Source organism: Camarhynchus parvulus, chromosome 2 (assembly GCF_901933205.1).
Source record: "Camarhynchus parvulus chromosome 2, STF_HiC, whole genome shotgun sequence".
Classification (NCBI taxonomy): Eukaryota; Metazoa; Chordata; class Aves; order Passeriformes; family Thraupidae; genus Camarhynchus; species Camarhynchus parvulus.
The window spans coordinates 134,255,224-134,281,874 of NC_044572.1; the positions used below are offsets into that span (position 1 = coordinate 134,255,224).

The 26,651-nt window shown below is 39.5% G+C and overlaps 2 protein-coding genes across 3 annotated transcripts in view; one reads left to right on the plus strand and one right to left on the minus strand.

Annotated features, from left to right (window-relative positions):
- The first annotated feature begins 1,355 nt into the window (after positions 1-1,355).
- EBAG9 (estrogen receptor binding site associated antigen 9) lies at positions 1,356-21,350 on the plus strand. Of its 2 annotated transcripts, XM_030971778.1 has the most exons (8): positions 1,387-1,524; positions 7,288-7,463; positions 8,376-8,473; positions 11,842-11,920; positions 12,142-12,300; positions 14,250-14,357; positions 15,375-15,466; positions 19,275-21,350. In XM_030971778.1, the coding sequence occupies exons 3-8, from the start codon at positions 8,391-8,393 to the stop codon at positions 19,393-19,395; spliced, it is 642 nt and encodes a 213-aa protein (XP_030827638.1). In that variant the 5' UTR covers positions 1,387-1,524; positions 7,288-7,463; positions 8,376-8,390; the 3' UTR covers positions 19,396-21,350. The 2 variants fall into 2 exon arrangements, with proteins under 2 accessions (XP_030827637.1, XP_030827638.1); XM_030971777.1 differs by lacking the exon at positions 7,288-7,463 and having other exon boundaries at positions 1,356-1,524; positions 19,275-19,805.
- A 3,223-nt stretch (positions 21,351-24,573) lies between these two features.
- The window catches only part of SYBU (syntabulin), a 42,039-nt gene continuing 39,961 nt past the window's right edge, over positions 24,574-26,651 (minus strand). The window contains exon 7 of the mRNA XM_030971287.1: positions 24,574-26,616. Within this exon, the coding sequence (XP_030827147.1) occupies positions 25,518-26,616 (1,099 nt within the window). The 3' untranslated portion in view covers positions 24,574-25,517. The remainder of the gene's footprint in view (positions 26,617-26,651) is intronic.

The window sequence follows — 26,651 nt, forward strand, 5'->3', positions numbered from 1 at the left end:
TGTTGTAATCCTTTCTTAATGTATATTTTGTAATGGCATAACGTGTATTTGTTCTGGAAGGAATTGTAACTCTCTACCTTTAGAGCCTGACATTTCCCAGTGTTTCATGCTTTTCAATTTTCTTTTCTGATTTAATGTAGATGAAAGTTTTGCTTCTGTTTCTGCTTTAGGTATAAAGTTATACTGAAAGGTATACCTCACCTATACTAAGACTTTCGAAATGATTTTAACGTTAAAGCTAGCATCGTATATGTGTTTCTCTTATTGAAGCTGGGTTCTGCAGGCATAAGGGTGTCAATCCCCACCTCAACATCATAGGACCGCTTCCTCTAAGCTTGGCCACAATCATGTCCTGACTTGCTATGCTCTCTACTGATCTTGGACCAGTGCAGACTCACTGGCTTGTCCTTAGATCACCAGTAACCTGCCTGGTAGTCTGGACTCTGAGCTGCCCCCAGATGGCCCCTATCGTGTCCTGGGTAGCAGGGTCCTTGCCCCATGGTCAGATAGATCATGTTTTTCTCCTTGTCCTGCTGGGACCTGTTTCCTGATGAAGAGCTGTGGAAATGCAGTCATGGGGTCTGTTAGGGCATGGGAAAAGGGAAATGAAGGAACTCTATCTGATACCAGTGCCTCCTCACAAGAGCCATCATCCTTCATCCATCTCCTCACTGCCCGACACACATAGGGAACACACCAACTGAGTAAATCCCGTGGCAGGAAGTCTTTATTGGAAGATATTTTAAGACCACACAAAGAACTGAGTGCTACAGCTTGGAGTTGAGTTGAAAGGAGTGCTGTATTAGTGCTGCTCTAGAACTGATTAGATTTCCATGGGAGAAAGAGACAAACATCCCCCTAACCTCACCTACCGAGTGTAACACAACTGGAGGTTTACACAGAGCTCTGGAATGCCTTAACATTAACCTTAACAACCAGCCATTAAAATGGACAAGCAGTCGGTGAACAAACTGGGACACTGGGGTAACACCTGTCAGAAGGAATTACAAACAATGTTTGTTTTTTAGTAACATCCAAATTTACAGCTCAGCATCCTATCGACCACAGAGGAACACCTTTACTGCCACGTGTGCAGCAACCCGATACGGTCGCAGTCCAACGCCTTTTTCTCACAGTTTCGCGTAAGTCCAAAGAGCCGGCTCAGACCTCCCCCAGCCACTGTGGGGGCGGGAGGAAGGCGGGCGAGGGGGAGGTCGCGGGCCGCTGGCGGGGCGCGCCGCGGGCAGCCCGGCACGGCTGTGCCCTAGCCGCTGCCCCAGGCGCTCGGACGGCCCGGGGTGCCCGCGGCCCGAGCGGTGCTGCCGGAGCGGAGCGCACGGGAGGCGGTGCGGCCGGAAGGGGCGGGAGTGTTTCCCGGGTGACGGGGCCGAGATGGCGGCGCGCGCGGTGGCGGCGGAGCGGCGCGGGCCTGGCTCTGGATGAGGGGCGGCCGCAGGCTGCGGGAGCGGCCGCCTCGGCCCCTGAAGCCCCGCGACCCCCGGCGAAGCCTCCCCCCCGGGGCAGGTGAGCGGGAAGGGTCGGTTCCTACGCTGCCGAGTGCCGCTTCCGCCTTGCTGGGCAGGGGCCCGGTCTCAGCGCCTTCCCTCCCGGGGCAGAGCTGCCCGCGCGGTTCTCCCGCAGCAGCGCCGCCGCCCCCTCTGCCCCGTGCTCGGGGCGCCCCGGCCCCGCGGCTCTCACCCAGCGGCGGGGCTGCTTGGCCGGCCCGGGAGCGCCAGGCCCGCGGCCTCTGCCCGACCGGCTGCGGCCTCTTCCGTGGCGAAGTGGGGGGATCTTATGGGTTGCGAAGAACATGATGTGGCAGACAGGCAGCGTTTGGGCACTGAGGGGCTTCGCACCTTGTGGGAAAGGGCGAGGGTACACGGCCTGTCAGAACTCGTGGTGGGACGCCATTGCTTGGGGTTACCTACTGTTTACGCTGACGAGCAAATTTAATAATACATTGAGTGAAAATTCCTTAGCATGCTTTTAAATACTTGAGAATCTCTAACAGCTCGCAGAAAAATTAAGTGCTACTATTTGGTTTCAGTGCTGTCTCTAATAATATTCAAGACTCGGCTGGTCAGTAGAATGGTAGGTCGCTGCTATTTGGTCATGAATTCACAGTGTAAGTGCCTGAGTTGCATCTCTAATGAAAAATGGCATAGCTTACTGCTTTATAGCTCTGTGGAGCTGTATTTCTGTGGAAATACACATGTATTTCCACAGAAAGTCTCTGTGCGCTGCAGAGACTTTAGGCCGTCTTGTAGTGTTGTTGTTTGTAAATAGCTGGTGCTCGTCAAGACAGGCATTGCAAGATGATTTTGTAGTAGTAACAATGAGTGTGTTAATTTGTTGTCTCTGGCATTGCACGTAATTACAGAAAACTTAGGTCCAGGATGGCAAATAAGGAGTGGAACAGAACTGGGGTCTCTTAAACTCTGGTTCTATGTCTGAGAACTTCAGTTTTTGAAGTGAGTTACATGAATTCGGGCATTATGTAAAAGACTTGTTGCAAAGTTATGAAGTGAATGAAGTTATAATGTGGTCTCACAAGATTGTGTTACCTCAAGCTGTGTTCTGTATGCTGGTTTTCACAAGACAGTGGCATATACAGGTAAGGAATTGTCAAAGAATAATGGTAGACATAAACTTTCTATCTTAACTAATATTGCCTTGAAGAGTAGAATTTATTGCAATTCAAGACATAAAGCTTCAGGAGTTCACATTAGTGAGGTTGTAGCTATATTCGGTTTCTTGGAGAGGAAGGGGTGAGATGTGGTGGTATTACTGCAGAAGTAATATGACTCGGGGACTAACATGTTTAAAAAAGAGTTGAAACCCTGTGTGTTGTATATCAGAGTATTTAGTGTCTAGAAATAACTCAGGAATTGCCAGCAGTCACCAACTTTTGCTGCCTTTATTTAGAGAGACAAACATTCTGTCTTGACTTTTGGTATCTTTTGCAGCTTTCAATAGTATCTCTTTCTGGATTTGAGTGTCTTGGATGACTTTATTCTGCCTATGATTAATGTGAGTGAGATGTCTTCTGTCCCAGCTACTTCAACTGCCTAGTTAGGGTATTTGCACTGAAAGTTGGAACATTAGTGTTGAAACTACAGTATCTTTACAAACATCCCACAATCACTTACCTACAATTAGATAGAGGAGATGCCTCCTGAGCTTCCCTTTTCATTCTGCTTCTCTCCCTAATGCCATAATAGCATGGCTTTAGGGTTCAGTCATGCTGCCACTTAATGTATCTATTTATCAAACTCAGTGGTCAAGACAGGATTTTTTTCCCTGCACACGTGTTCCCAATATTGTTTCTGTGTAAAGTGATGAAAGAACCAAGAGACCAAACAAATCAACCAGGAAGAGGGCAGTGGAACCTCTCAGTAGGCTACAGAGTGATGGTTGCTGTCTTTGAAATGCAGGAAGTGCTGGTTTTGTCTTTCAGTACCTGATTGAAAGCTGTTCTAGAATCATTGCGTTGTCTTTTTTAAAATTCAAAGAGTCTTTATACATCTTGTAACATGCATGATTTGGAGGAGGGTTTATGTTTGAAAACAGGGTTTTTATCTCTATCTACTAATCTTAATAAAATTCCATCTCCCTATAAACCTACTTCTGATCTTTGATGTGGCCATTCTACCAGAACTTCATACAGGATCACCTTTTAAAAAATTCTATCCTTACTGCTGAAACTTTGCTACGGTATTGTCAGCTGTTCTAGTGACAACACAAAAGCACTACTGAACCAGTATGGATTTTCCGTGCTGACAAATGTAAACACTCAAGGCCATGTTAGTCTTTAGTACTAGGAAATGAATTTCCTATTTTGCTTTAGGAGGGTGAAGCGTTTTTGATATCTCCTTATGTAAATTGGAGGGGAGCCTTTCAGTTTCAGACAAGTTATTTTAAGCATCATCGTCTGGTTATTTATCTAGCTGTGTTTAATATGGGCTAAAATCACTGATTCCAAGGTGTGTTCATGTTTACATTCCAGAGTTACAAGTGAGCTAATATGAAAGAAAGCTGATGTGGCAGTAAAAGATGAGTTCACTAGGAGGAAACAAGTTTCTGAAATAATTTTAGTGCCTCAAAGTGACTTTATTTTAGAATTGACTCTGTCTGTAGAAATCCTGTTTAAGTGGTATTTGTGTGTACAGTTAAATATGAAAGAGGAAGTGTTTCTCCAGGTGCCAGTGTGCTTATTGTACATTGATAAACAGTGAGAGTCTTGCTTATTGCACCATAGTTGATTAACCAATCCACCTGAGGGTGGACTATGTTGGCTACGTTCAGTGAAGTTAGAGGTGCCAGGAGTTCTTATGAGGCCACTGTTGCAAGCTGTAAGCAAAGTAAAAATGTTCAATAAAATTCTGAACTTTGCCTCCCTTCATTCTATTTCCTTTATGGGTCCCTATAATGTTTGAGTTTCCTCATTCTTCTGACTTGGTTCTAAAATGTATAACATCTCATGGCTGTTGTTTTTAGTCCTTTCTGGGCTCATGTTCCATGTGAACACCTGTTGTGACTTTTTTACCAGTGGAAGACAGTATGAGATGCACGAGTCAAACTCTGTCTGTTACAGAATTGCTGAGTTGACCATGAGTATTAAATTGATTAGGATTCATGTCTTGATTTATTTGCTTGTTTATATCTGTTGTAATGGAAGTTCAGTTGATCCTAAGTCTCATAAATGTAACAAAGCAATTCCAGTAGTGGGAGAAGGAAATCTATCCTGTTTTATAGATGGAAGGTGGAGGCATGAGGTGTGATACACAGAAGGATGTATCAGGCTGGCAGACAACCCTTACCAGATTTTCTGAATTTTAATCCAGTATTTCACAATTGCCTCTATCTGTTAAGAAATGTTTTAGGATTCTTGATGTAGCTCTGCAACTTTGCATTATGTGTCTGTCATCCTGTGTTATAATTGACTGCTGATCCTTTTGGGATTGTTTATCAAGGAAAGGCTTAAGAAAAGAAAGGTTGTTGTGGCCTGCCATTTAGCATTACACTGTTCAGTATTTTTCCCAGGAGAAACAGAAGGTACATGGCTGTGCTTCTTTCCAATGTCTGAGAAAGATGGACAAGAAAAGTTAAGTTTGCAGTGAACTGAGGAAAATTTGGGTTCTGTGTACATCTGTATTCATACAACTACTTCCAGATATAAAATGGTTTACCTTGAGAAATTTAATTAACATAAAAAAATTCCCAAGCACAAAAGAACCCAACCCCAAAAGGCACCAAACAAAACTCAAAACCTTTAGAAAACCTTTAACTTTTCAGGTAGTGCTGTTCTTAGAACAACAATGCTCACATTTCAGGTGCTGTTTCAGACAAAGGGGAAAATGGTTGACTTTTCCTTACCTCGAGACAGTAATTGGTTCAAGATTGTGTTTTAAATTAATTTATAAAAATTAATATTAATTAAATAAATACATATATATGGTTTCATATCACAAATAGCAGTATAAAAAGCAGGTACATTGAGGAATGTTCTTTTAAAGGTAAATGATTGCTAACAGTACTATGGCTGGCTGATAGCATATTGTTGACAAAACTCTGGTTGTGCATCTGACAGTTTGTAGTGTAGGGAGCTTAACTGGGAAGACTGCAATCAATGCTCAGAAAAGAGGTGGGCAAAACAGTACTTACTATCTTAAATCACAGAGTCACTAAGGTTGGAAGAGATCTCCAAGGTCATCAAGTCCAGCCTTTGAAGGGCCTAGTTCTAGCTCAGCTGAAATGAAATCTCCATCACAAATATGTTAACTGGCCATGTGTCTCATTGTAACTCTGAAATCTTTGCCTGACACATGGAAAGTGGAGAAACGCAAGTTATCTGGTTGTCATGGGCATAATTATAGCTGTTGAACTCCGCCAAATGGGCATACTGGTGATACTGGAAATATAGTCACTCTTATATGGGAATGACCTGGGAAATGGATTAACTTTTGGTGATTAGTTCTTGTGGACTGCATAAGTCCACTGACTCTGCAAGCCAGAGTTCTTGTGGATTATGCTTTTTTTCAATTGTTTAACTTTATATTGAAAACTCAATACAGTATACAATTCGATATATGAAAAAATGGTGAGTTGAAAACTGGGTTCATTTATAAATGTATGTATTGGTAACTGACACACTTGAACATTGTTCTGGTTTTAGTTTTTTGTTCTAGTTTTAGTTTTCTGGTTTTAGTAATCTTCCTAGTTCCTTGACTTTAGGCATAAGTAATATTGAGTCTGCAAAGGTTTTTGGTGGCTTCCTAAAACAACCTTCTCAGTCAGTAGTTAGGAGTTTTTTAAATTTAGGATCTGTCTGTACTGTCCAGTGTAGCAGTTAGATAGCCTGAATGAGGGAAAAGAGCTTTTACTCTTGCTAGTATTGAGTACTGTTCTGCTCCTTCCCTCCTGCCCCCCAAGCTGATAAAAGAGTGAATTCTGGTAAAGTAGAGTGAGCTTCTAAACAGGCTTTCTTTTAGAAAAGGTGTACCTTTAAAATAATTTCAGCAGGTCACATGCTCTTCATGCCTCACATCCCAGGCAGATAACTTCTAACTGCCTTTCCTAAAAATAACATTTTCTTTCACCAATTCAGTGTTAGTTTGCAATAATTTCTACCTTTAGGATGGAGAACTTTCCATCTTATTACTGTTCACTCTTTCACTAACTTCCATTATTTCCTAATCATTCAAATTCTTGACTGACGCATTCTTCTGTAATCTATATATTGTTAACATTGCTCATTCTAAAAGGTAAGGAAGTGCTTGAGCATAATATGAAATAATGGTCCAGTCTTTTAAACTAAAAGCTAAATATGTCAGACAATGTCCGTTCTTCCTTCTTTGTGGGAACTGACTGCTTTCTAATTCTGTTAGATAAACAGCCAATCCAACCTTGTATAAAGTTCTCTACATTTTTAAGTCTCCCATGAAATGAAATATGGTAGCACAAATATTGAAGTAGAGGTGATACCTGTCCTATGTATGAAGCTTTTCTCCTGAGCTACAGCTCAGTAGTGCAGTCTGTAATTTGGTGGTTACTACTAACTTAAGTCTTCCATTTTGTAGTAAAAGGGCCTGTTTATCAGCTCCTATATGATTTTTCAGTAGCAGAAAGTTCTGTCCTGAACTACATGTAAAGCACTATTTCCAGTACTATATTACTAGGGTGTTTGCTAGTAGTTACGTTATCTAGCAAATGAGCACCAATAAAAATACATCTATGCTCCCTGAAGCTCACAAATCCCATTGTGTACCTTTTTAATAAAATCCTCAGGACAGTATTGGAGCAGCCTACCTAATGATCCACCTTCCTGACTCTTCCTAACTTAAAGCCTGGAATATAAAAAGTGATTTAAATGCCATAGCATATTTGAAATCAAGCTGTCCTTCCATGGAATACTCATGGCCTGATGGAAATGTCACAGGGCTGCCTTCTCTTCTCACCAGAAGGTATGTTAAACTTGCAACAGAATATGTTGTTACAAGTGTAGATGTTTATAATGCAAAGCTATTTCTGAAGCCTAACCTCTTATTCTTTACTCTGAAATGTTCACCTATAGGAGAGAAAAGAGATCCTTGAATTCCAGCAGATTTTTCGGAGTCAGTGTGTAGCTATTCAAGGTGGTATGTTAGAATGATGTGATGTGATAAATATAAATTCTCTAGATTATCAAATTGTCACTTAAAAAATAGCTACAAACAGGAATGGCTTCAGCCAAAGATGAATTTTTTCTTTTCTGTGTTTGCTATCATGATCCGGTCAGGCAGAGAAATATCAGTAGCTCTGTGGGTTAGCTGGTGCAGTAGTTCACACAGGATGAACAGTCTTTTTTTGATGATGATTTTTCAGTGAGACTAGTTCTAAAATAAGCAGTGTTCTCATCATTTCCATCAAAATGGAAAGTAAATTTAGACAGCTAATTTTGGAATTTCACCTAATGACTAAATCTATAATTTGTATATGCATGATATGCTCAAGCAAGCAGGAGCTTCTCTCTGATGAGTACTCTGTTTTGCACTGCCAGTGTTCAGTGCCACTGATAGTGTCTGAAACAGATCAGCTGCACAGGCACTGCAGATGGTTGCCTACGCTTCCCCTTTAAGAGTGTCTTTAACTTTGACTCTACCTGTGATTTTGTGCTGTTTCTTTAAAGGTCATATATATTAGATACTTGTATTACTTACATCAGTGAAATATCCTCATAGTAGGCAGGTAGCATCTTTGCTCCAAGTACCTGCTCTCTTTCCTTGTATTAATACAGTTTCACTGACTGCTCCTAGCTTATTAGCAACTAAGGCAATTGGCTTTAAGTACTGTATAAAGTTGTATAATCCTCTGCATCTAACTTTTTTCTTTTGCAGGAAGGGTTTCTTACCATGGCCATAACACAGTTTCGACTCTTTAAAGTCTGTACTTGCCTGGCAGCAGTGCTTTCTTTCATTAAAAAGTTAATATGCAGGTAAACAAGTTTTATTTAATTTGGTTACCTTTTTTTTTCGGTTTTTCAATTACAGGTTCTTGCACTTCTGCCCTTCCCCCAGCACCCAGCCACCACTTTTACCAGCTCTGATTTTAGTAATTGCAAAGCAATCAACACAGATGAAAACTAAGTCAAGTGAATTCTTTAATTTGCTATTTGGTCAGAGTTCCAAAAGTCTGTGTAGTGTATTTGTGAGTGTATTTTGTTGTATGGTAGCTGAATAAAGTTTTGTAAATAGCTATGACAGGGTTTTAAAATGGCTTTTGAAACTATTCCATGTCAAACTTGAAGAAAAGCTGTGCTGCACAGTTCTGAAAAGTACTTAGCAAGTGATACTTTGTGTTTCAAGAGATTAAGTTAATGGGAGCATCCGGTCTGTCATCAGTCAGTAGGCTGTCATTACAGATGTAGGCAATTCTCATCCTGTTTGTCAAAAACAGTTGCCTGAGACTTCAGATTCTTCTGCCTATTGAAGATTCTTTCGGAAGTTTGGAGGACCGTGATTGAAGTTCAAGGGAACACCTTTTTTTAGTTTTTAATGATGAAGAATGGTTTATTTTTTACACTCTTTTAAGTCATATGTGGTGTTCTTTTGAGTTGTAGACTCATGAGTGCTGCAGTGTAGTACTTTGAAGCAATCTAAAAATCCTCGAGAGTTAATGTGGAGTAGTGGAGTTCAGTGATACAGTAGTAGAGTACCTGAGGTGATTCTTGGCACTGTGCTGTCATATGAACTGCTGCGCTTCCTTCCACTTCTGCAGCCTGTTGTTTACATAAACAAATACCAATCTAGAGAAATGTATTCTCTTTTTCTGTATCATGACAACTACTTTCCCAGTGAGGATTAAAGTGTATGCAGAATATGTGGTAGACACAAAATAACTGCCTATTTCCTCTTCACCTTTACTTATTCCAAGAATAAGAGGAAGCTCTTGAGTTGTTGGTAAATTCACTTACAGATCTAGTGAAGCATTAAAAAGATACATTTTAACGCTGCATACAATTATATAGATGTCAACCTTAGTTCTGTGATTTGAATTCCAAATTAAATTAAGAAAACTTGCTGTTCAAGTTCTGAAAGAAGTCAAAACAGAGTTGATCGTAACTTCTGTATTATGTGGATCCTTCATTTCTCTAATTATATTTTTTATAAGGAGATAATTGTTTTCCAAGTGTAGTGACAGTATTTTCATTCTTTTTTCCAACTTCTGAATGACATATTATCTTCAAATGAACAACTGAGGAACTGTCTCAGAGTACATTAAGTAGAAAACCCCTTATTTGCTCAATAACAATTAGTTGAAGAAATGAAAATTAAGTCTTTCACATAAGCAAGTCACTGGATCACATTAATTCAGACCACTAACTACAGATGTTTCTTCTGTTCACTGTCATCTGCAAAGTGTAGTTTGATAAATTTTGTTTTCCTGTAATGCACCCCTCGATATAACTATACCTAATTATCAGCAAATGTGATTTAATTAAACGTGCATTTTAATTTAATGGATATATGAGCTAACACTTACTTAGATTACATAGTTTACATTAGGTTTTCATTTGAACAAGTGCCTGTAGAGATTGTGCAACTTTCTAGGCAGCATAGAGCTTACAAATAGTACTAGTCTTTTCTTTAGTTAAAGTTCTTCTTGATAAACAGCAGACTGCCTGAATCCATTTCTCAGGAAATAAAATGTGTCAGTATAAGAAGAGATGAAACTTCCTTCCATTTAAAATCTCTAATTATCTCCAACTGAGAAATCTGAATACTACTTATTACTAAAGAGAAACAAATCCAATCATTTTTGAGGCATTTGGCATTCAGAGTGGTGATCGGTATCTAATGGTGGCTGTGGAGCAGCTGTTCCTATAAGCATCTTGTTCCCTTCCTAGAGGAAGTGGCATCTGTAGCAGCCTTCCTTGGTGCTGCTCTGTGTACTATATTCTTTCTGATGTTGTGTGACAAAAGCTCTTTCCTCCTACCTCCAGCCCTGTTATCATTTTGACTTGATTAATGTTACAAGCCACTTGCTTGTCTCATCGATCATATGGAGAAAGTCAGTGCAGAAATGATGACTTGTAACAGTATTAAATGTAAATAGTATTAAGGATGTGTATCCTGTAGAGGTCTGAAGGAGGATGTTTCCAAGCTTGGATTTCCTTTGGAGATGTCAAGTAAATCTTGTCAACCAGAAGTCTCTAATGTGTTTGAGGGAACAGTGTTTTCACCTTCCTTTACCCCTAAAATCTGTTGCTTTTCAAACTTGAAGAGACAGTTTATAAAGCAAGTAGAGTTAATTATATGAAACTTGAAAATTTGATTATAGCACCTGACCTTGTCTAAGGAGGAATATTGGTCTAGAGTAGAAAAAATATATCTAGTCACTCACCAGCATACAGTAGAGGTCATATTACAAGCAATTCAGCTAGTCAGTTGATAGTATGTTCTCTAATACTAAAACTAATTGATAGAAACTAGAAATTGAAGTTTTGCGGTTTATTCTCATCAGTAGTAAGAAAAAAACATTAAATTTCCCAAGCTACATAAGGTCAGTTTCATGACTGCTTTGCTATAGGACCTTACATTCTTTGTGGAAAACATAAATGTGAGTCTGAATTGCATTCTGTTGTGTTTAAGGTGTTAAAATACAGTGAATGTCAGCTAAGAATATTTTAATTATTCTGATCTTTGTACGTCATGAAGTAGGTATCTAGATAATTTATTTGCAATGCATTAGTGTTGTTTTCAATTAAAATTATTTTATATGGTTGCTGAAATGCATTGAAATGGTATTCTTTAAGTAGAAGCATGAATTGAATTAAAGCTATTAACTTGCATAATCTTGTATTACCTCTGTTTAGATTTTGAAGAAAAAAGAGCTTCAGAGGGGCTTTCAAATCAAGCAGCTCAGAAAGCTATTTGTTAGAAGCAGCTTAAAATTTAAGACAAATAGAAAAATTTCTCATTTTACAGTAGAAATGGTTCTTTCGCAAATATAGATTGCTAGTGCTTGCTTCATAAGCACTGACAGTCTAAAAATTGTGACTGAATTATGCAGATGAGATAGCCTATTTTCATGTTTCTTAGAAGTATTTCTCCTCTATTTCACTGCAATTAGAAAAGTAAATTGCACTTTGATATTCTTGTGAAAACAACTTTCAATTCATGATGAAATTCCTTTGCTTAGCTGACTTTTAGTGACAGTAGTTAATACCAAGGTAATTGAAGCACTGAATGTTTTAGCCATGACTATTTTCAGTAGTGCTGTTCTCAGACTTCCTTTTTTGTTTTTTTTAAACTTAGTGCTCATGTTTTCAGAGCTTGGAGGAATCCTACATTTTTTTTTCAGGTCTGGAAGAGGGCGAAAGTTAAGTGGAGACCAAATAACTTTGCCAACCACAGTGGATTATTCATCTGTTCCTAAGCAGGTAATTGTTGAAGTGGTAGGTGATTTAATACCGTAACAGGGTGATTATGGAAGTCCTACAATATTGAATTGGTATATATCCAAGAAATATATCATATAATGTGATATATGTGAAAGATATAATAATATGTGATACAGTATTAAATATATATCTTAGCAAGTTATAAAAGACAAGATTTTACATGCAGATAATATTAATTTGTACCATATTCTTATATTCAGCCTGAAGTGGAAGACTGGTCTTCATGGGATGAAGATGCACCTACAAGTGTGAAGATTGAAGGTGGCAATGGTAATGTGGCTGCTCAGCAAAATTCTTTGGAACAAATGGAACCTGATTATTTCAAAGATATGGCACCAACTATAAGAAAAACTCAAAAAGTAAGTATTATATTTTCAACTCTACTTATGGAGGGTTTTCCTTGCTTTAAAATAAAAGCAAGTAAATTGGCAACTTACAGAAGGTGCTATTGGTAAATGAGAATAGATGTTGGTGTGTAGTTTATAATGTTTAATGTTAAGACCTTTGAGATCTTTACAATTGTGATGCTATCAGATGTTTGCATATTTAGTCTTCATGTTATTGGAAACTTATGAATAGTTTTGTACTCTAAAAGTTCTTGGAAGTATAATGTGAGAACCCTCTAGTCATTTGTGCTCATACCCTTATTTGAACAAAGACATTCAATGTCTTGCTCTATTGAAGTCTGAGGGAGCAGCCCTGCTGTTTCAGAAAACAATGGTTAATTGTTTCACCAAGTTATATTGGGGAGGCTGGAATTAGGGAACTGATTTCAAAATAGCTTGTTCTTCAAATACCATTTTAACTGGAGACAAGACAGGAGGGCATCTCTACAGGAGCATCAAGGTTGTAAATAAATGCTGATTGAAATCTGATGATTGCAGGTTTTGTTTCTATTTGTGAATCTTTCAGCTGGGTACTTTCAGGTCTTTGAGTCAATTGGAAAAACCTCACAAGTACTGGAAGAGGTTACCAGAGAAGTTGTGCAGCCTCCATCTCTAGAAGTTTTTAAGCCCCATGTGGATAAGCCCTAAGTACTTTCATCAACCTTAAAGTGACAGTGGTTTGAGGAGGAGATTGGATTACAAACCTCCTGAGGCCCCTTCAAACCTGAATCTTCCTATGGTCCTATGAACTGTAGGTGATCCTGGTGTCACCTTTCTGTACATTCAGAATCTGCAGTATCTTGTGGACTAAATTCTTCGAAGGATTTTGATGTCCCAAAATCTGAGGAGTAGAAGAGGGCTAGGGAGAGGTAGATTTCTTCTTTATATCTACTGACATTTTTTGCCTCATAGAATGCGCTTCAGGTTCAGAACAAAACTGAGGAAGAGTCCATGCTAAACATTGGGTTTATATTAAATATCTCTCTAGGGATGACTGCAGGCACTGTAAAGAACATCCCTGTTAATTTGGCCAAATTAACATGATTCAGTATGAATTTGTGTTTATTTCCACTGAATGTCTCAATATAAACCCTGAGATTTGAGGTGCAGTCTGCTCATGTTGTCACTCATCTAGACTGATCTATTTGGAAATAGATAGTCAAATAACAGTCTATCATTGCTTAATAAGACAATAAGATTGTCTAGTCCTGTTTCCTTTCTTGGATTGGTACAAGCATACAGGCAGTGGAACTGTGGATTTGCCTTGTTGGGAAGCAGAGGAGGCTTGAAGTAGGCTAAACAAAGTTTCTGACTTGTGCTTAAGACAAGTGAAAAGGATATGTGATCTTGGCAACTGTTTTGGGAAAAGCACTGCTTTTCAGCCAAACCAGTACAGAGCTTACTAGTTAGTTAATGTTGACAGAAAATTTGCAGCTATTGAAACTGCACAGATATTGGGAGTAGTTGAGAGAGCTGACATGACAGTGCAGGACAAGTGTGGAGGCAGCACTATCCTCAAAACTAGTAGCTTAAAGTGACCTGTCACAGAAGCAAGATTTCTCCAATTTATCACATAAGTTTACCACAATGTAATTTATCATATTGGTAGCTTTTATGAGTACTGGGAGATGTGGCTGTTTGATTTGTGATTCTTTGTGCCCATTCTTTGTCTTGATACAGTCACAGGTTTCTATGTGATTAAAGAATATGCTAGTGGGGGGAGGAGGAGTTCTTGTCTTTTGTATTTATCTTTCACTTATAAGTTCATTTCGCTGTGCAGCTTTAAGAAGCTGGCCAGGTTTAAGACACAGTGAGGTGTTGTGTAGCTGAACCTTCATGGGCGCAGAGTTATATGATCACCAAGGAATCTCTGCAGGGCTTTAATCTACCACTTTTTTGTTCCTTTTTTTGAATATTTTCAGATAGTTATTAAAAAACGAGAGCCTTTAAATTTTGGGATTCCAGAGGGAAACACAGGATTCTCTAGCAGATTAGCAGCCACACAAGATATTCCTTTTATTCACCAATCTGTAAGTATACTTTAAGTATTGATTTTGTATTTATCAGTTAATGATATTCTCTATGGGAAGGAATAGTCTGCCTAAGGTGTGCATTGTGGGAAGTAATTGGAATAGTTAGTGATGTAAATTGTTTTAAAATTGAGTGAAGAATGAAGTAGTCCAATGTGTTCTGCTGAGAAACTTGACAGATCAGTGATAAAAAGGTAAGAAGCTTCCATATACTTATGGGCTTGCAAATCTGCTAAAGCAATGAACTGTAAGTTTTGGATTTTACACAGTAAGTTACTGACAAAAGAGTAGAAGGCTTTTTTGAAAACCTCTAAGTTACCTTTGTTTTATTGTTTTGGACCCATTTTTAACCTTCTGCTTCTCCCTTCCTTTTTGTGTAGGGATTGTAATGTAGCAGTCTCCTAATTTTTACTCCTTAGCCTTTGAAAAAATTGTCTAGTTGCCTAACGGCCTGGCCAGTTAGCAGGAGATGCTTTCCCTCCCTTGCCCTTTGCCTTTTTTAACAGTGTTTCTCTTTTGATAAACATTGTGCACAAAAGGGTACAGGCAGGAAGCAGAACAGAATGGTCATACCACCTCCTTGCAGTGTCCTTTATGAAAATAGTTCAGGAAAGGACTTCTAGTGAGTAAAAGTGTCACTCAACTGATACTGGACATAAAAACAAGTGGATGTACATGTTGGTTTGTCCATGCAACTACCAGAAATCTTTTACATTACCTACTCATTTAATCTGCTCAATCTATCTTCCTCTTGCTAAAAATGCACTCCACTACTTCCTTCCTGTCTTTGTCCAAAAAACCCTTTGACAACTAAAAAAACTCAGTATTATAGCAGGAAAAAAAGCATGGACAATAAGATGAGAAGCACTGCCATACCTCAAATATTTCTGTAAGTCTGAAGCATTAAGGTTAAAAATATGTTAAGGAAACTTTACTGTCATCCAGGAGCCACTCTGGCAGTCACACATCGGTGTTTTATTTAATTTTCCATGTGCTTAGAACTTCTCTTTGTTTCAGCCTGAACTGGGAGACCTGGATACTTGGCAAGAAAATACAAATGCCTGGGAAGAAGAGGAAGATGCTGCTTGGCAGGCAGAAGAAGTTCTTAGGTAACTGAAATTAATATAACACTATGTAAAGGTTTTACATGTAAAAGAATCACATTTGTTTATTTGACACCTTTCTGGTAAGTACCAAGAATTGTTAAACTCCTCTTAAGACAAATTATTTGTATGCATCTAATCTCTGTATAACTGGTACTCACCAGAAGACATTTTGGATCTAATTAATTTAATAAATGAGATAGTAGAGGACATCTGAAAATCACTGGAACACTGGAACAACATATTAACACATGCATATGCAGGCGCTAAAAAAATGGCCCCCCACCAATCCCAACAATTTATTATGTTCAGATCACATTACTTGATTAGGTAAAATACCACTTGATGTCCTTATAAAAAGTATCACAACCATGTGCTTAAGGTAAAAATAGTTCAGGGTAGAAGGTGAAGTGATAAGGTGAAGGTGAAGTATGTTCTTGGAATCCCTGTATGAACTAGGCTTTTCTAATTTAACTAAACTAGCTGAACGTAAAATCAAAGTCACGCACAAAGTTAGTGTGAACGCTTCAGCCGTTCAGTTTGTGTTCTTTTTTCCTTTCCTTTAAGGGGTATGGAGAGTAAAGAGATGCAAATTAAGTTTAAGTTAATCATACACAATGATTTGAACTAGTAGTGACTTACAGTTGTATCAAACTTTATTGCTTGCTACATAGTCAGGTAACCAGCCTCAGATAGCTTTAGCTTCCTAGGCTGTTGTAATTCTACTCACTTAATTTCAAGCACGTGGCTTCCATGGTCCACTAGTGAAATAAAGACATGATATAGTCAAAAATCATTCTAAGGAAAATAGGTATTGTGGGGAAAAGAAAAGAGGAATCTGATCAAGTGTTTATTTTAATGTTATGAAAAATTTACATTTTCAATCTGTGGAATAAGACAACAGGGAAGTTACCAGCTCATTTTCAATGTGCTAATCATAATTAGAATTTATTATCTCTGTCAGTCTTGCTTTGCAGCAGCTTAACATGTGAAAATAGGGTTGTAATGCAAATATTTTTGTAAACTTTATCTGGTATCAGTGTGTACATTCTGATCAATACCTTGCTGTCTTTTTGTTTTTCCTTTTGTTTTTAAACTTCATTACTGTTTCAGGTTTTGTACTGAAGTGATATGAAAGATGTGCTTTTGGGCTGTTTTGGTTCCACAGATAGTGCTTTTTCCTGTAAAGAATATCAATAGACTCAGTAAGATCTTTAATAGCTATGATGCAGTGAAAATACTCTTTTTTTTGTTTGTTTGTTTTTTTGTTACGGAGAAATGAAACAGCTACTTTTGCTACTGCGGAGACTGCATTGTATTTACTTAACCCTTGCCGCATTCCATTACAGGTGGTTTGTCATAAGTGAATTAGCTATTAAAAATTACCTGGTGTATGTATATGCCAGTTTATTCCTGGAGTGTAAAATCTGTGCCGTGAATATTTCCAGGATGGGCTACATTGTATTGTTTTCCAACTGTCAGGTTCATGCTCTAGAATACTTGGGAAGAGCGATCTTTTACATGGTGATAGCAGTGGGGTTTCCCAAAAGCTTTAATTTTTCAAAGTGTCATGATATTTGGTTGAACCTATCCCTAAGATTTCAGCCTACCATCTTTACTGTTGAAAGGGTTCAACTCAAATGGTTACTTCTCATAGGATTTCTTTTTGGCCTCACTAAAAAGTATCAAACTGCAGTTGTTATAGAAGGGATGTGTGTCTAAATACTTCCAGCAGATAAAATGTGATTAGAACTCCAGATGTCTATGGCTTACCACTTGTCCAGCTATGGCTGGCTACCTCTATACAGCTGGTCATTATGTAAGCTGTATCCCAGCTGGGTGAAGTAAAACCTTTGTTTTATTCATGACACAGAAATAACAATGTTTATCTGTAAATGAGTCAAGTCCTGGCTGATTTTTAGCAACATTGATAAAGAAATCCCGACTGGGTTTAGTTTCTCTTGCAGTAGACATCACTGGTGTTTTTAACATCTGACATTTAACATAAAACTTAAGCAAAACATTTAACATAAAACTGGTCAGGCCTGACTCTGTTTTCAACAGAGTGTAGTAAGGAAGTGCTATGGAGTCTCTTCTTAATGATAGAAGTCTGCATCTTGATCTGCAAAATGATCTGAAGATCCTGTGGCCACTCTGGTGACTTAATGCGTAAGTGTAACACTTGAAAGAAGCTTGTATAATATTTCAGACTGCCAAATAGAGGACAGTCCCCTAATGTTCCAGAGTGTTAATGCTGACTATACTCCAGTGCCTTTGGAGAATGAAATGAGTGTGCAGAAAAAGTAAGGGTCTCCCTTAGCCTGCTGCATCTGGTACCTGTGGGTGCTCAGTAAGACTGGAATAAGTTTTGTGTAGTAATGGAGTGCCGATCAGTTATGCAGAAATGGGCAGTGTCCTGCTAATTAGCAGTGAAGACTATCCTGTGGCCTCTGGTGAGTTTATGTGTAAGCATAACAGTTGAAATGAGCACATATAGTAAGTCAAATGCTCCCTGGAATTAAGGCATGCAGAAAGTGCTGAAGAGTAGGCTGTCAGAGCATGCGAAGTTCCTGTAGTCTCTTTTTTTCCCCATTTTCCACAGGTTCTAGGCTGGGATACACTGAAATTTTCCAGTCAGTGGTGAATTGGTATAGTGGGTGACAAACCGCATTTTCAGTTAACTTGAGTTAGTTGAAACTTAGTTTCTTCTGCAAATTTTATATACCTATCTACAACTTCAGATTTTATATTACCAACGAAGTTTTTATCCTAGTGGAAGCAGTTGAACTCACACATTTTTAGTTTGTAACAGCTACTTGTATTTTTGTTGGGCAGTTGCTGTGTCTGAGGCAAGTTGAAAGTCTCTGGGCAGAACTGAGTGCAGGTTCCCAGACTGTAGAGGGCGTGAAACCACTGCTGTGCACAGGAGCTCTGTGTCCTGCAGGTCATCCTGGGGAAAGAAACAGGAGCTGCCGCAATCCCTCCCTTCAGAACTGCACGTGAACAGCAGCATTAACAACATGTGGCTTTTTGGAACTTCACTGTCTCTGTATATTGGCTGGTGAAGAAGCACAGTGCCTCTTCCCTTCTTCATCAGTTCAGATATGTGGGAAATATAAAAATCTGCCACTGTAATGTGGCAAATATTATTACTCTGCATATTGCCAGACTGACAGCTCTGTCAGCTGTCAGGTAGAATGTACAGTAATGGGTGAAAAACTCAAAAATATCCCTAAACCAGCAAAAACTCAAAACTTCTGAGCTGCTGCTGAAAGTATTAGATAGATTTTTAGTTTTTCCTCTAGGCCTTACAACTGTCCTGTACTCTCACTGATTCATTTACTCTGAATCTTTGAGAAGCTAGCAGCTTTTAAATTACTGAATAATTGAACAAATATTACTGCCTAAAACTAGATTGGATTGGGTTGGATATTATGAAGAAGTTCTTCACCTGGAGTGTGATCACTGGAACAGGCTCGTCAGGGAAGTGGTCACAGCACCAAGCCTGCCAGAATTGTTTGAAGAATACTCTGAGGCATATGATGTGATTCATGGGGATGGTTCTGTGTAGGCCAGAAGCTGGACTTTGATGATCCTTGTGGGGTTCCAACTCAGAATATTCTACAATTCTAGATTAATCTGAAAAAAGGACTTCAGCACAGTAGAAGAAGGATTGTTCTGAGCCTAATGACAATTGACTGATGCTCTGTTTCTATTAGTTATGATAACTTATGTATTGACAGGAACTTAAGGTATGACCATGCTGAAAATTGCTTGTGTGTTATTTAGCAATTCATGTTTTCTTTAATTACAGACAACAGAAGATAGCAGAAAGGGAAAAAAGAGCAGCAGAACAACAGCGAAAGAAAATGGAGAAAGAGGCACAAAGGCTAATGAAAAAGGAACAAAACAAAATTGGTGTAAAACTGTCCTAACAGAAGCCACACAGCAATGGCAGTGCCAGTGAAAAGAGAATTTCAGCTCCACAAGATACATATTGGTATTGATTTAACTATTTATAGGACTTCAACACACTGCTTGGTTTCAATGCATTCTTCAGGTCATCTTGGAAGCCAGGATTTTCCCAAAATATCTTGAACTACTAGTACGTAGTTCTTAAAGAAGAAAAGCCCTACAGAAAATCATGCCTTGATGGAATGTTTCCTGCAATAGTTCTTTTCCAGCACCCTTCTTTGCAGCAAGTGATTGACAAGGATGTTGATTGAAAAACACTCTAAATGAACAGCTCAAGCCTAGAGAAAAGAATGTAAATACTGAGTGGTGGGAAATCTACCTGTATTGTCTGTGCTTACCTGAAACATGTAATTAAACAGTTTTAAAGAACCTTTTGTTTCCTGCCTGATAAAAACGTCTGCTTTTGCTCTTTTATGAAAGTATTTGTAAACACTTGAAAGTTGTCCATGGGAGATCATACTGTGTAGAAGAAAATAACTTACTATGGATGACCTGCAACTCAAAATGTGCTCCTCGTGGGTTATGCAGCTGAACACTGAAAGTGGATTTCTTGTCACTTTGTTACTTGCAGCTTCCTATGCACCCATTTACACTTGACACTGCATTGACTGCCAGCATTGGCATCAGTACACAGGAGTGGTGCAGCCTGCAAAGGGTTGATGTGAATGTAAGGGAGTGTTTTAGTAATTTACTTGTATTGGGAAATTTGTATTTCTAGCAGAAATTCTTATACTTACTAGAGATAGGAATCCTCACACCTTATAGTCGTTGCATAGTTAGAGTAATTGAGAAGAAAAATTGTGTCTTCTGCTAATAAAGCTAGTGTGAAAATTCTCAGTTCAGTTACAAGCACTTTTCAAACTCCATTTTTTACACACTTTCTGTATGTGTTTACTCTGTAATTCCCCTAGTGAAGCGTGAATGGTATATGTGCAGTAGAAGGCAACAGTGCTTTAATGAAAAAGTTCAATGTCTGCTGGAAAGAGATAGATGGGAGGGGATTGGGGTCTATGTGCTTCATTCAGCCCAATGCTTCACTGAATGCTTTTTCCAGGTTCTGTGGTGTGGGTACTATTATCCCTGATTTGTGGGTTGTATGGGTTTTTTACCTTATGACAGGTGAGTGACATTGGCCCGTTTTGCACATGAGACTTGTTTCCTGGTCATCCAGGGACAGCACAGGAAGTGTCAGTTGTAAGAGAATGGGAAGGGGAGGAGGGGGCATGTGACTAGATCTTTCCTGCCTACAAAAATAGAATTTGTAACTAAGTTCTAGTAAGTTCTGGCACAAATTTTGCTTAGAGTATAAGTAATTGAGAAAACAACATAGAAAGAATTAATTTTAATGGCTTTACTCCCAGAGAAAAGTTTTTAAAAAATGTTAAGTATACTTGTCACATAAGTTCAAATCTTGCGTAGGTCAACTGATGTGACAGCAATTTTCAGATGTTAAATTTTGAAATATATTTTGAAACCAATAATGCCATGCATGATTTCTGCACAAGTCTTCTGGCTGGAGTAGAACAGATTATTTCAAGTGCAGACTACACTGCAGCAGTATGACAAGCAAATCTGCTCCTACTCCACCTCCAAAGTATTTGACAAGGGATGGGAGATGAGAAAGTTTATGAATAAGCTTTAATAACAATCTGTGTTTGTTCTTTTAACAGCACTCAAGAAGCAAGGAGGTACTAGTCACAATTCTTTAATTATTGCTGACACAGGGCAAGGAAACTGGCTATCTACTGCCTGTTTAATGTGAAATCGTTGGAAGCTATGTCTCATTTTTTAGAAAATTAGTGATGACTGTTGCTATTTTTGAGACAATATAAAGTAGATGTAAATCAATACTATTTATTAAAAATAACAACAGGTGGGTGAGTTACTAAGTTGCAAATAAAGCCCCTTAAATACATCATGAACGCACATTTGATCATTGAGCCTTCAGCCATTTTAAAAACCCTTGAGTTCTGCCACCTTCTGCTTGGGACTTCTCCTGCATTGCTTTTCCCTCCTCTCCTGCTGTGTACTGCTTTGCTGTTCTTCCATCTACCTGCTAAATTTGAGCACAGCTGCTCTGGAGATTCCTCCTGTCTCTGCCCTGTGTTGACATGGTGCCAGTAGGGAGGACTCTGCTCTTGGAGGAAGTCTCTTGAATGGTGATAACCCATGCAATAGTATCAGTTTAGTCTTTCTCCTGTGGTCTCTCTTCTTTCCTCCTTCCTAAATCTTGATTTATTATCCTTGATAAATATGAAAACACTTTCGCTAAGCTTACTGAGGCTGCTGCTCTGATACTATTTTTCCATTGGTTTGAGTTTCCTGAAGATCCTATACAGCCCTGTGTGTATTTCTTGTCTTTCCATTCTACTGCCATATGCTCCTCCTTATTCATATTTTAGTTGTTGGCCATGTGTTTTTTTTTTTCTTGGCTGAAAGCTGGACTTGATTGCTTTCACTGATATTCTTGACTGTGCAGGATTGACCTGCCAGGATGACTGAAAAATCCTTTCCTTGACTGTGCTGTAGTTGTTGGTGCTTGCCAGGTCCTGTGTTCATTTGTCTGAAGGGATTTGGAGCAAAATATTCATTTATATAGGGCATATGTAAAACTGCTAAATAAGTTTCAGGAGTTTGGGATTAAGAGAGAGTTGATTTGCAGGAAAAGGAAGGAGAAATGTGTAATTACAAGTTGGGAACAGCCTTGTGAAAAGGACTTAAGGAAGGGTGAAAAGAGTCAACAAGCAGAAATTGATGCACAGCAAGTTCCACCTCAACATGAGGAAGAACTTCCTTACTTGAGTATGCATTGGAACAGATTGCCCAGAGAGGTTGTAGTCTCCCCACCCCAAAAGATACTCAAGAAGTTCCTGGATGCAATTCTGTGCCATGTGCTCCCTGCTTGAGAAGGGAGGTTGGACCAGATGACCAATTGTGGTGCCTTCCAACCTGATGCATTCTGTGATTCTGTGAAGGATAGAGATTAATCTCTAGTGGGAAGGGAGTCAAATGCCTGAGCCTCAACATTTTCAGCAGCAGGGCATGTTGGGTACCTGTTAAACTGAATATGAAAGAAAGGCTTTTTTTGTCCCTGGATTAGAAATAAAATGTATAGTGGGATTATGAACATGCATCCCCTCAGCCCAGGAAGAAGCTGATTTGGTTCCTATGCCCTAAGCCCGAATTCAAGTGTTCACTCTTTTACCTATAGTGTATGAGCTGCATGTCCTCCTCACCTGCATGTTTTGAGATAAGACTTTCCAGTGAGGTAGGGGTGTGGGTATGAGCATTTTCTAAACTCAGAAAAAAAGGATGGGAGTTTCTATTGAACTGTTTGGAGGCTGATGTGTGCATCACCAGTGAGATTCAGGTGAGACATGACTAAGACTTAAGTGTAATATTAGAGGGTAAAAAGCAAACTTGGTATGTTTGGAGCAACAACTGGCATGTCCTCTATGAATTGTGGAACAATAACCAAAGTCTGGGACTGGTGCATTATAGTAATTCAGGTGTGGTCTTACAAAGGGTACCTTGAGCTGTCTATGTCCTTGCAGTGTGGAGGAGGAAAGGTGGAGGCTTAGAAGTGAGCTGGATTTTAGATAGACATCACAGCGAAGGCTTTTATCAGGAATGTGATTGGAATGCTGTCACCTCTCAATGAGTATAGTAGTTAAATGTCGTAGGAGAATTGAACTGACTGAAGAATCTTAAGGGCAGAAAGAAACTTTGACATTGTTCTAGTTATGAGATCTGCCTATTGGCATCTTAAATGTAAGTGTAGTTTTTTGCTGCTTTGTTGCCTCTTGCTGCAAAAACTCCCCACAAAGTCAATTATGAATGCATCTAGAACTGAAGATCACTTTTTCTTCTAAATTATGGTGCATTTCAGTGTCACTCAAAGATCACTTAAACAATAATGGCTGTGAAAGAAAAATCCAACAATGCAATCAAGTTGGTAACATCAGGTATAAAATACTGCTGGTCCTGGCTCTGCAGACATTTTGATGTAGGAATAAAATTTTCTGTAATGTGTTTCAGTCCCAAGAAGAGATATTCCTGAATTATGGAAGTCCATGGTTGTGTAAAATTTAGATTGATAATATCTCCAACTGGTAATGTTTGCCCTAGTGTCCCTATAATGTAAAAGCTTTTGAAAGTGACATTTGAGTAATATGCAGTGCAGCGGTGTCACAAGGCAAGCCAGATGGCTGCAGGCACCCAAGAATGTGGGAGAGCATGGAAGACAAAGTTGTGGCAATGTAAGCAAGATGCTCTCATGTCCATCTCTGTTAGATGGGGATTATATTACTTCAAATGATATGTTAGAGTTCTCTTCCTTAATGTAATGCTTAATGAAGCCTCTAGAATCTCTACTGCAAACACAAAATAATTCACCACTCAAGTACCACAGGAACATGAAAGGTGTGCAAGTCACCTCTGTAAGCATCAGTATCACTCTGTTGAGTGTTGCAAATGCTCCCCACACACGGCCAATTATACTCCTTTGTGGAGTACTCATAACTTCCTTCTCAAAAGCTGCAGAGCAATACATGGCACTGTCAGGTTACCCTGGATTCCTTCTTCTCTGGGTCACACAAGGAAATACTACACTTGTTTTGCTGAAGGGGAAAACAGGAGGCCAGTGAGGTTTAAATGGCCAGAGGTGGGGTTGAAAACTTGGGTGGAGCCAGACAAACCCCACTGTTTTGCCTGTTGGGTAGCATTGGGTTTTGGACATGGAGAATTAATGTTTTGATGGTCACAGTGTGCATGCACACTGAGACCACATGACTGTCAGATGGGTTAAAAGCCAGAAAGACTGGTATTGTTCTGGGATTGCAGCACTGAGGAGTTACAGGTTTCCAGATGATTGCACTGGGTTAAAGATTAGGTCACTTGCATCTGTGAAGCCAGTGTGAGGCAGCAGAGTGGGTTGTGTGTGCAACTGCAGCCCAGCTGGAGCCTTTAATCAGCCTGGTGAGTGCTTACACTTGGAACTGTATTCAGGTTTTCTCAGTTTAATTCTGATCTCCTGGAACAGTACCTGATACAATACCTCCCCTAGCTCAGCCTGCACCTGACAGCTCAGCTAGAATGGGCTACTTTTCTATACCTTTCTACAGTAAAACACTCACACGTTTGACATATCTATCATGCTTTACTGAACTTGTGATTATAAAGGTAATTTACAATAAAGCAATTAAATAAACAATAAGTTAAAACACAATACATTTATACATAGTATTTCAAAGGGCTCAAAAGACTATCTGGTTCCAATACATAAAGACTTTAAAACATTATGAACCAAAGTGTATCCACGCCTATACTTATCATTGTAACAAGTGTTAAGACTCCCAGTGATGTACATTTTTGGTTACAGTCCCTGTACACGCACAAGACCAGTGAAATGCTCAAGCAATTGCACAATTGAGAAGAGCACTACATGAGACAGGCACAAACGATGTGCTGGAAGCTGCCTGGGGAATACGGGTTTTACCTCTAAATTGAACTGACACTTGGGACAACAAATGGAAAGCGCTAGCATGCTTTCTGGAGCACAGGTGTGATACCCTAAGGGAAGGTTAGTGCTGTCTAGAAAAATACCCCACCTTTCTCCAGCCACTTGTTCCCTTGTGCATCTCGCACTACCCTTGAGCCAGTGCAAAGTACTTGTACATTTGCTTAGTGAACCATCCAGGGAGAGTGACTGAGCTTAATCCTGGCTCAGCATTGGAACATGAAAGAGCACTAGGCTTGAATTCCTATTTCTCTGGTTATGTTCACTGTGCAGATGTGCTGGCACCAGAAAGTCACCAGCACAGGGGAGGGACATGATGCCTGGGAGCAGGAGGACTATTTCTGTAAGCAGCAGTATTGTTAAAAACATCTTGTGGAAGTAAGAGGTTCAGCTTATTTTTTTTATTTTGAAACAAGGAACATGTTTTTAACTGATTTATAGTGCAAATTAAATAGTCAAAAGCAAAGGATGGACTCTGCCAGAATATACAGTAACCTTTTATAATCCATCTTATCCCTCTTTCTCTCTGCCTCAGCCAGCTGGTGCCCAGGGACAGAGTAGACTTTAGGTTTTGATATTGAAGGGTGTTCGGCGTAAAGAGTGCAGGGCCACCAGGCAGCAACCACGAAGCAATGCTCCAATATTGTAAATAGGATCTGTTCCTCCTCTCTGAGTACTCAAAGCCCACAAAATAGTTGGTACAACAGGGGCTGCTACAGCCAGAAGATCCCCAAGGAGACTGCTGCTCCAGTATCTCCTCTTTATTCCTGTATTAACATACTCAAAGGCTTCATCATCATGAGTTTCTGTAAAATCAAGTTCTTTCATGAAACGATTTTCATTAACTCTGTGCTCCACCTTCCTGCAGGGAGACTCCAAAGGAGACAAAAGGATGGCAGAATTGGGATCACTTGGGGTTAAGTCCACTATGATACCAGAATCACTGAAGCTTCCAAGAGAAAATTCACCCAGATCCTTCAGTGAAGAAGGTGGGCTTAGAGGACAGGTGTCTTGAGCTCTGAAGATGTTTTGAATGAGTTGCTCTACATCCAAGCTATATGGCACCACGTCAGTTTGGATGGCCTGTTCCACCATCATATTGCTTTTTGCTTCTTCCTGGCAATAAGTTAATTTTCCATCCAGAATGGTTTCAAGCATCTTTTCATTTACAGCAGCACTGAAGGGAGCTGGATCACTCAACTCAGAGGTTGTGGTGGTCAAACTCTCTCCAGATGAGTCAGTCCCGTTAGCTCTGTCCTCACTAAGAAGCAGATCACTGTCTGCCACCTCCTCCAGACCTTGGTCCTCCGTGATGGGGCTGTCTGGCAGGGTGGCACACAATGATAACAGCTTCCCCTCTGAGTCGCTCGTGTACTCCAGGCACTGCTCATCCCTCACAGAGTGGTTCTGAGCCATCTCCATGCTCTGCAGCAAAGATTCCAGTTTCTTGTTTTGAATGTTTATGTCTGTGAAGTATTTCTGAATTTTTTTGTCTTTCTCAGCCAAGCTGTTTTTCATGCTTTCAATAACCTGCTTGAGTTGTTTAATTTCACTTCTTGCTTCCTTTAAGGCTAGCTCTGCCTCCACACGATTGCACTCTTCTTCGATCCAGTCTTCCCTCATCCGTCCCAGCTGAGCTTTAAGCTCTTCAATTTCTGTTTCCCTGTAGCAAAATAAAAATGATGTAACACTTCTGCT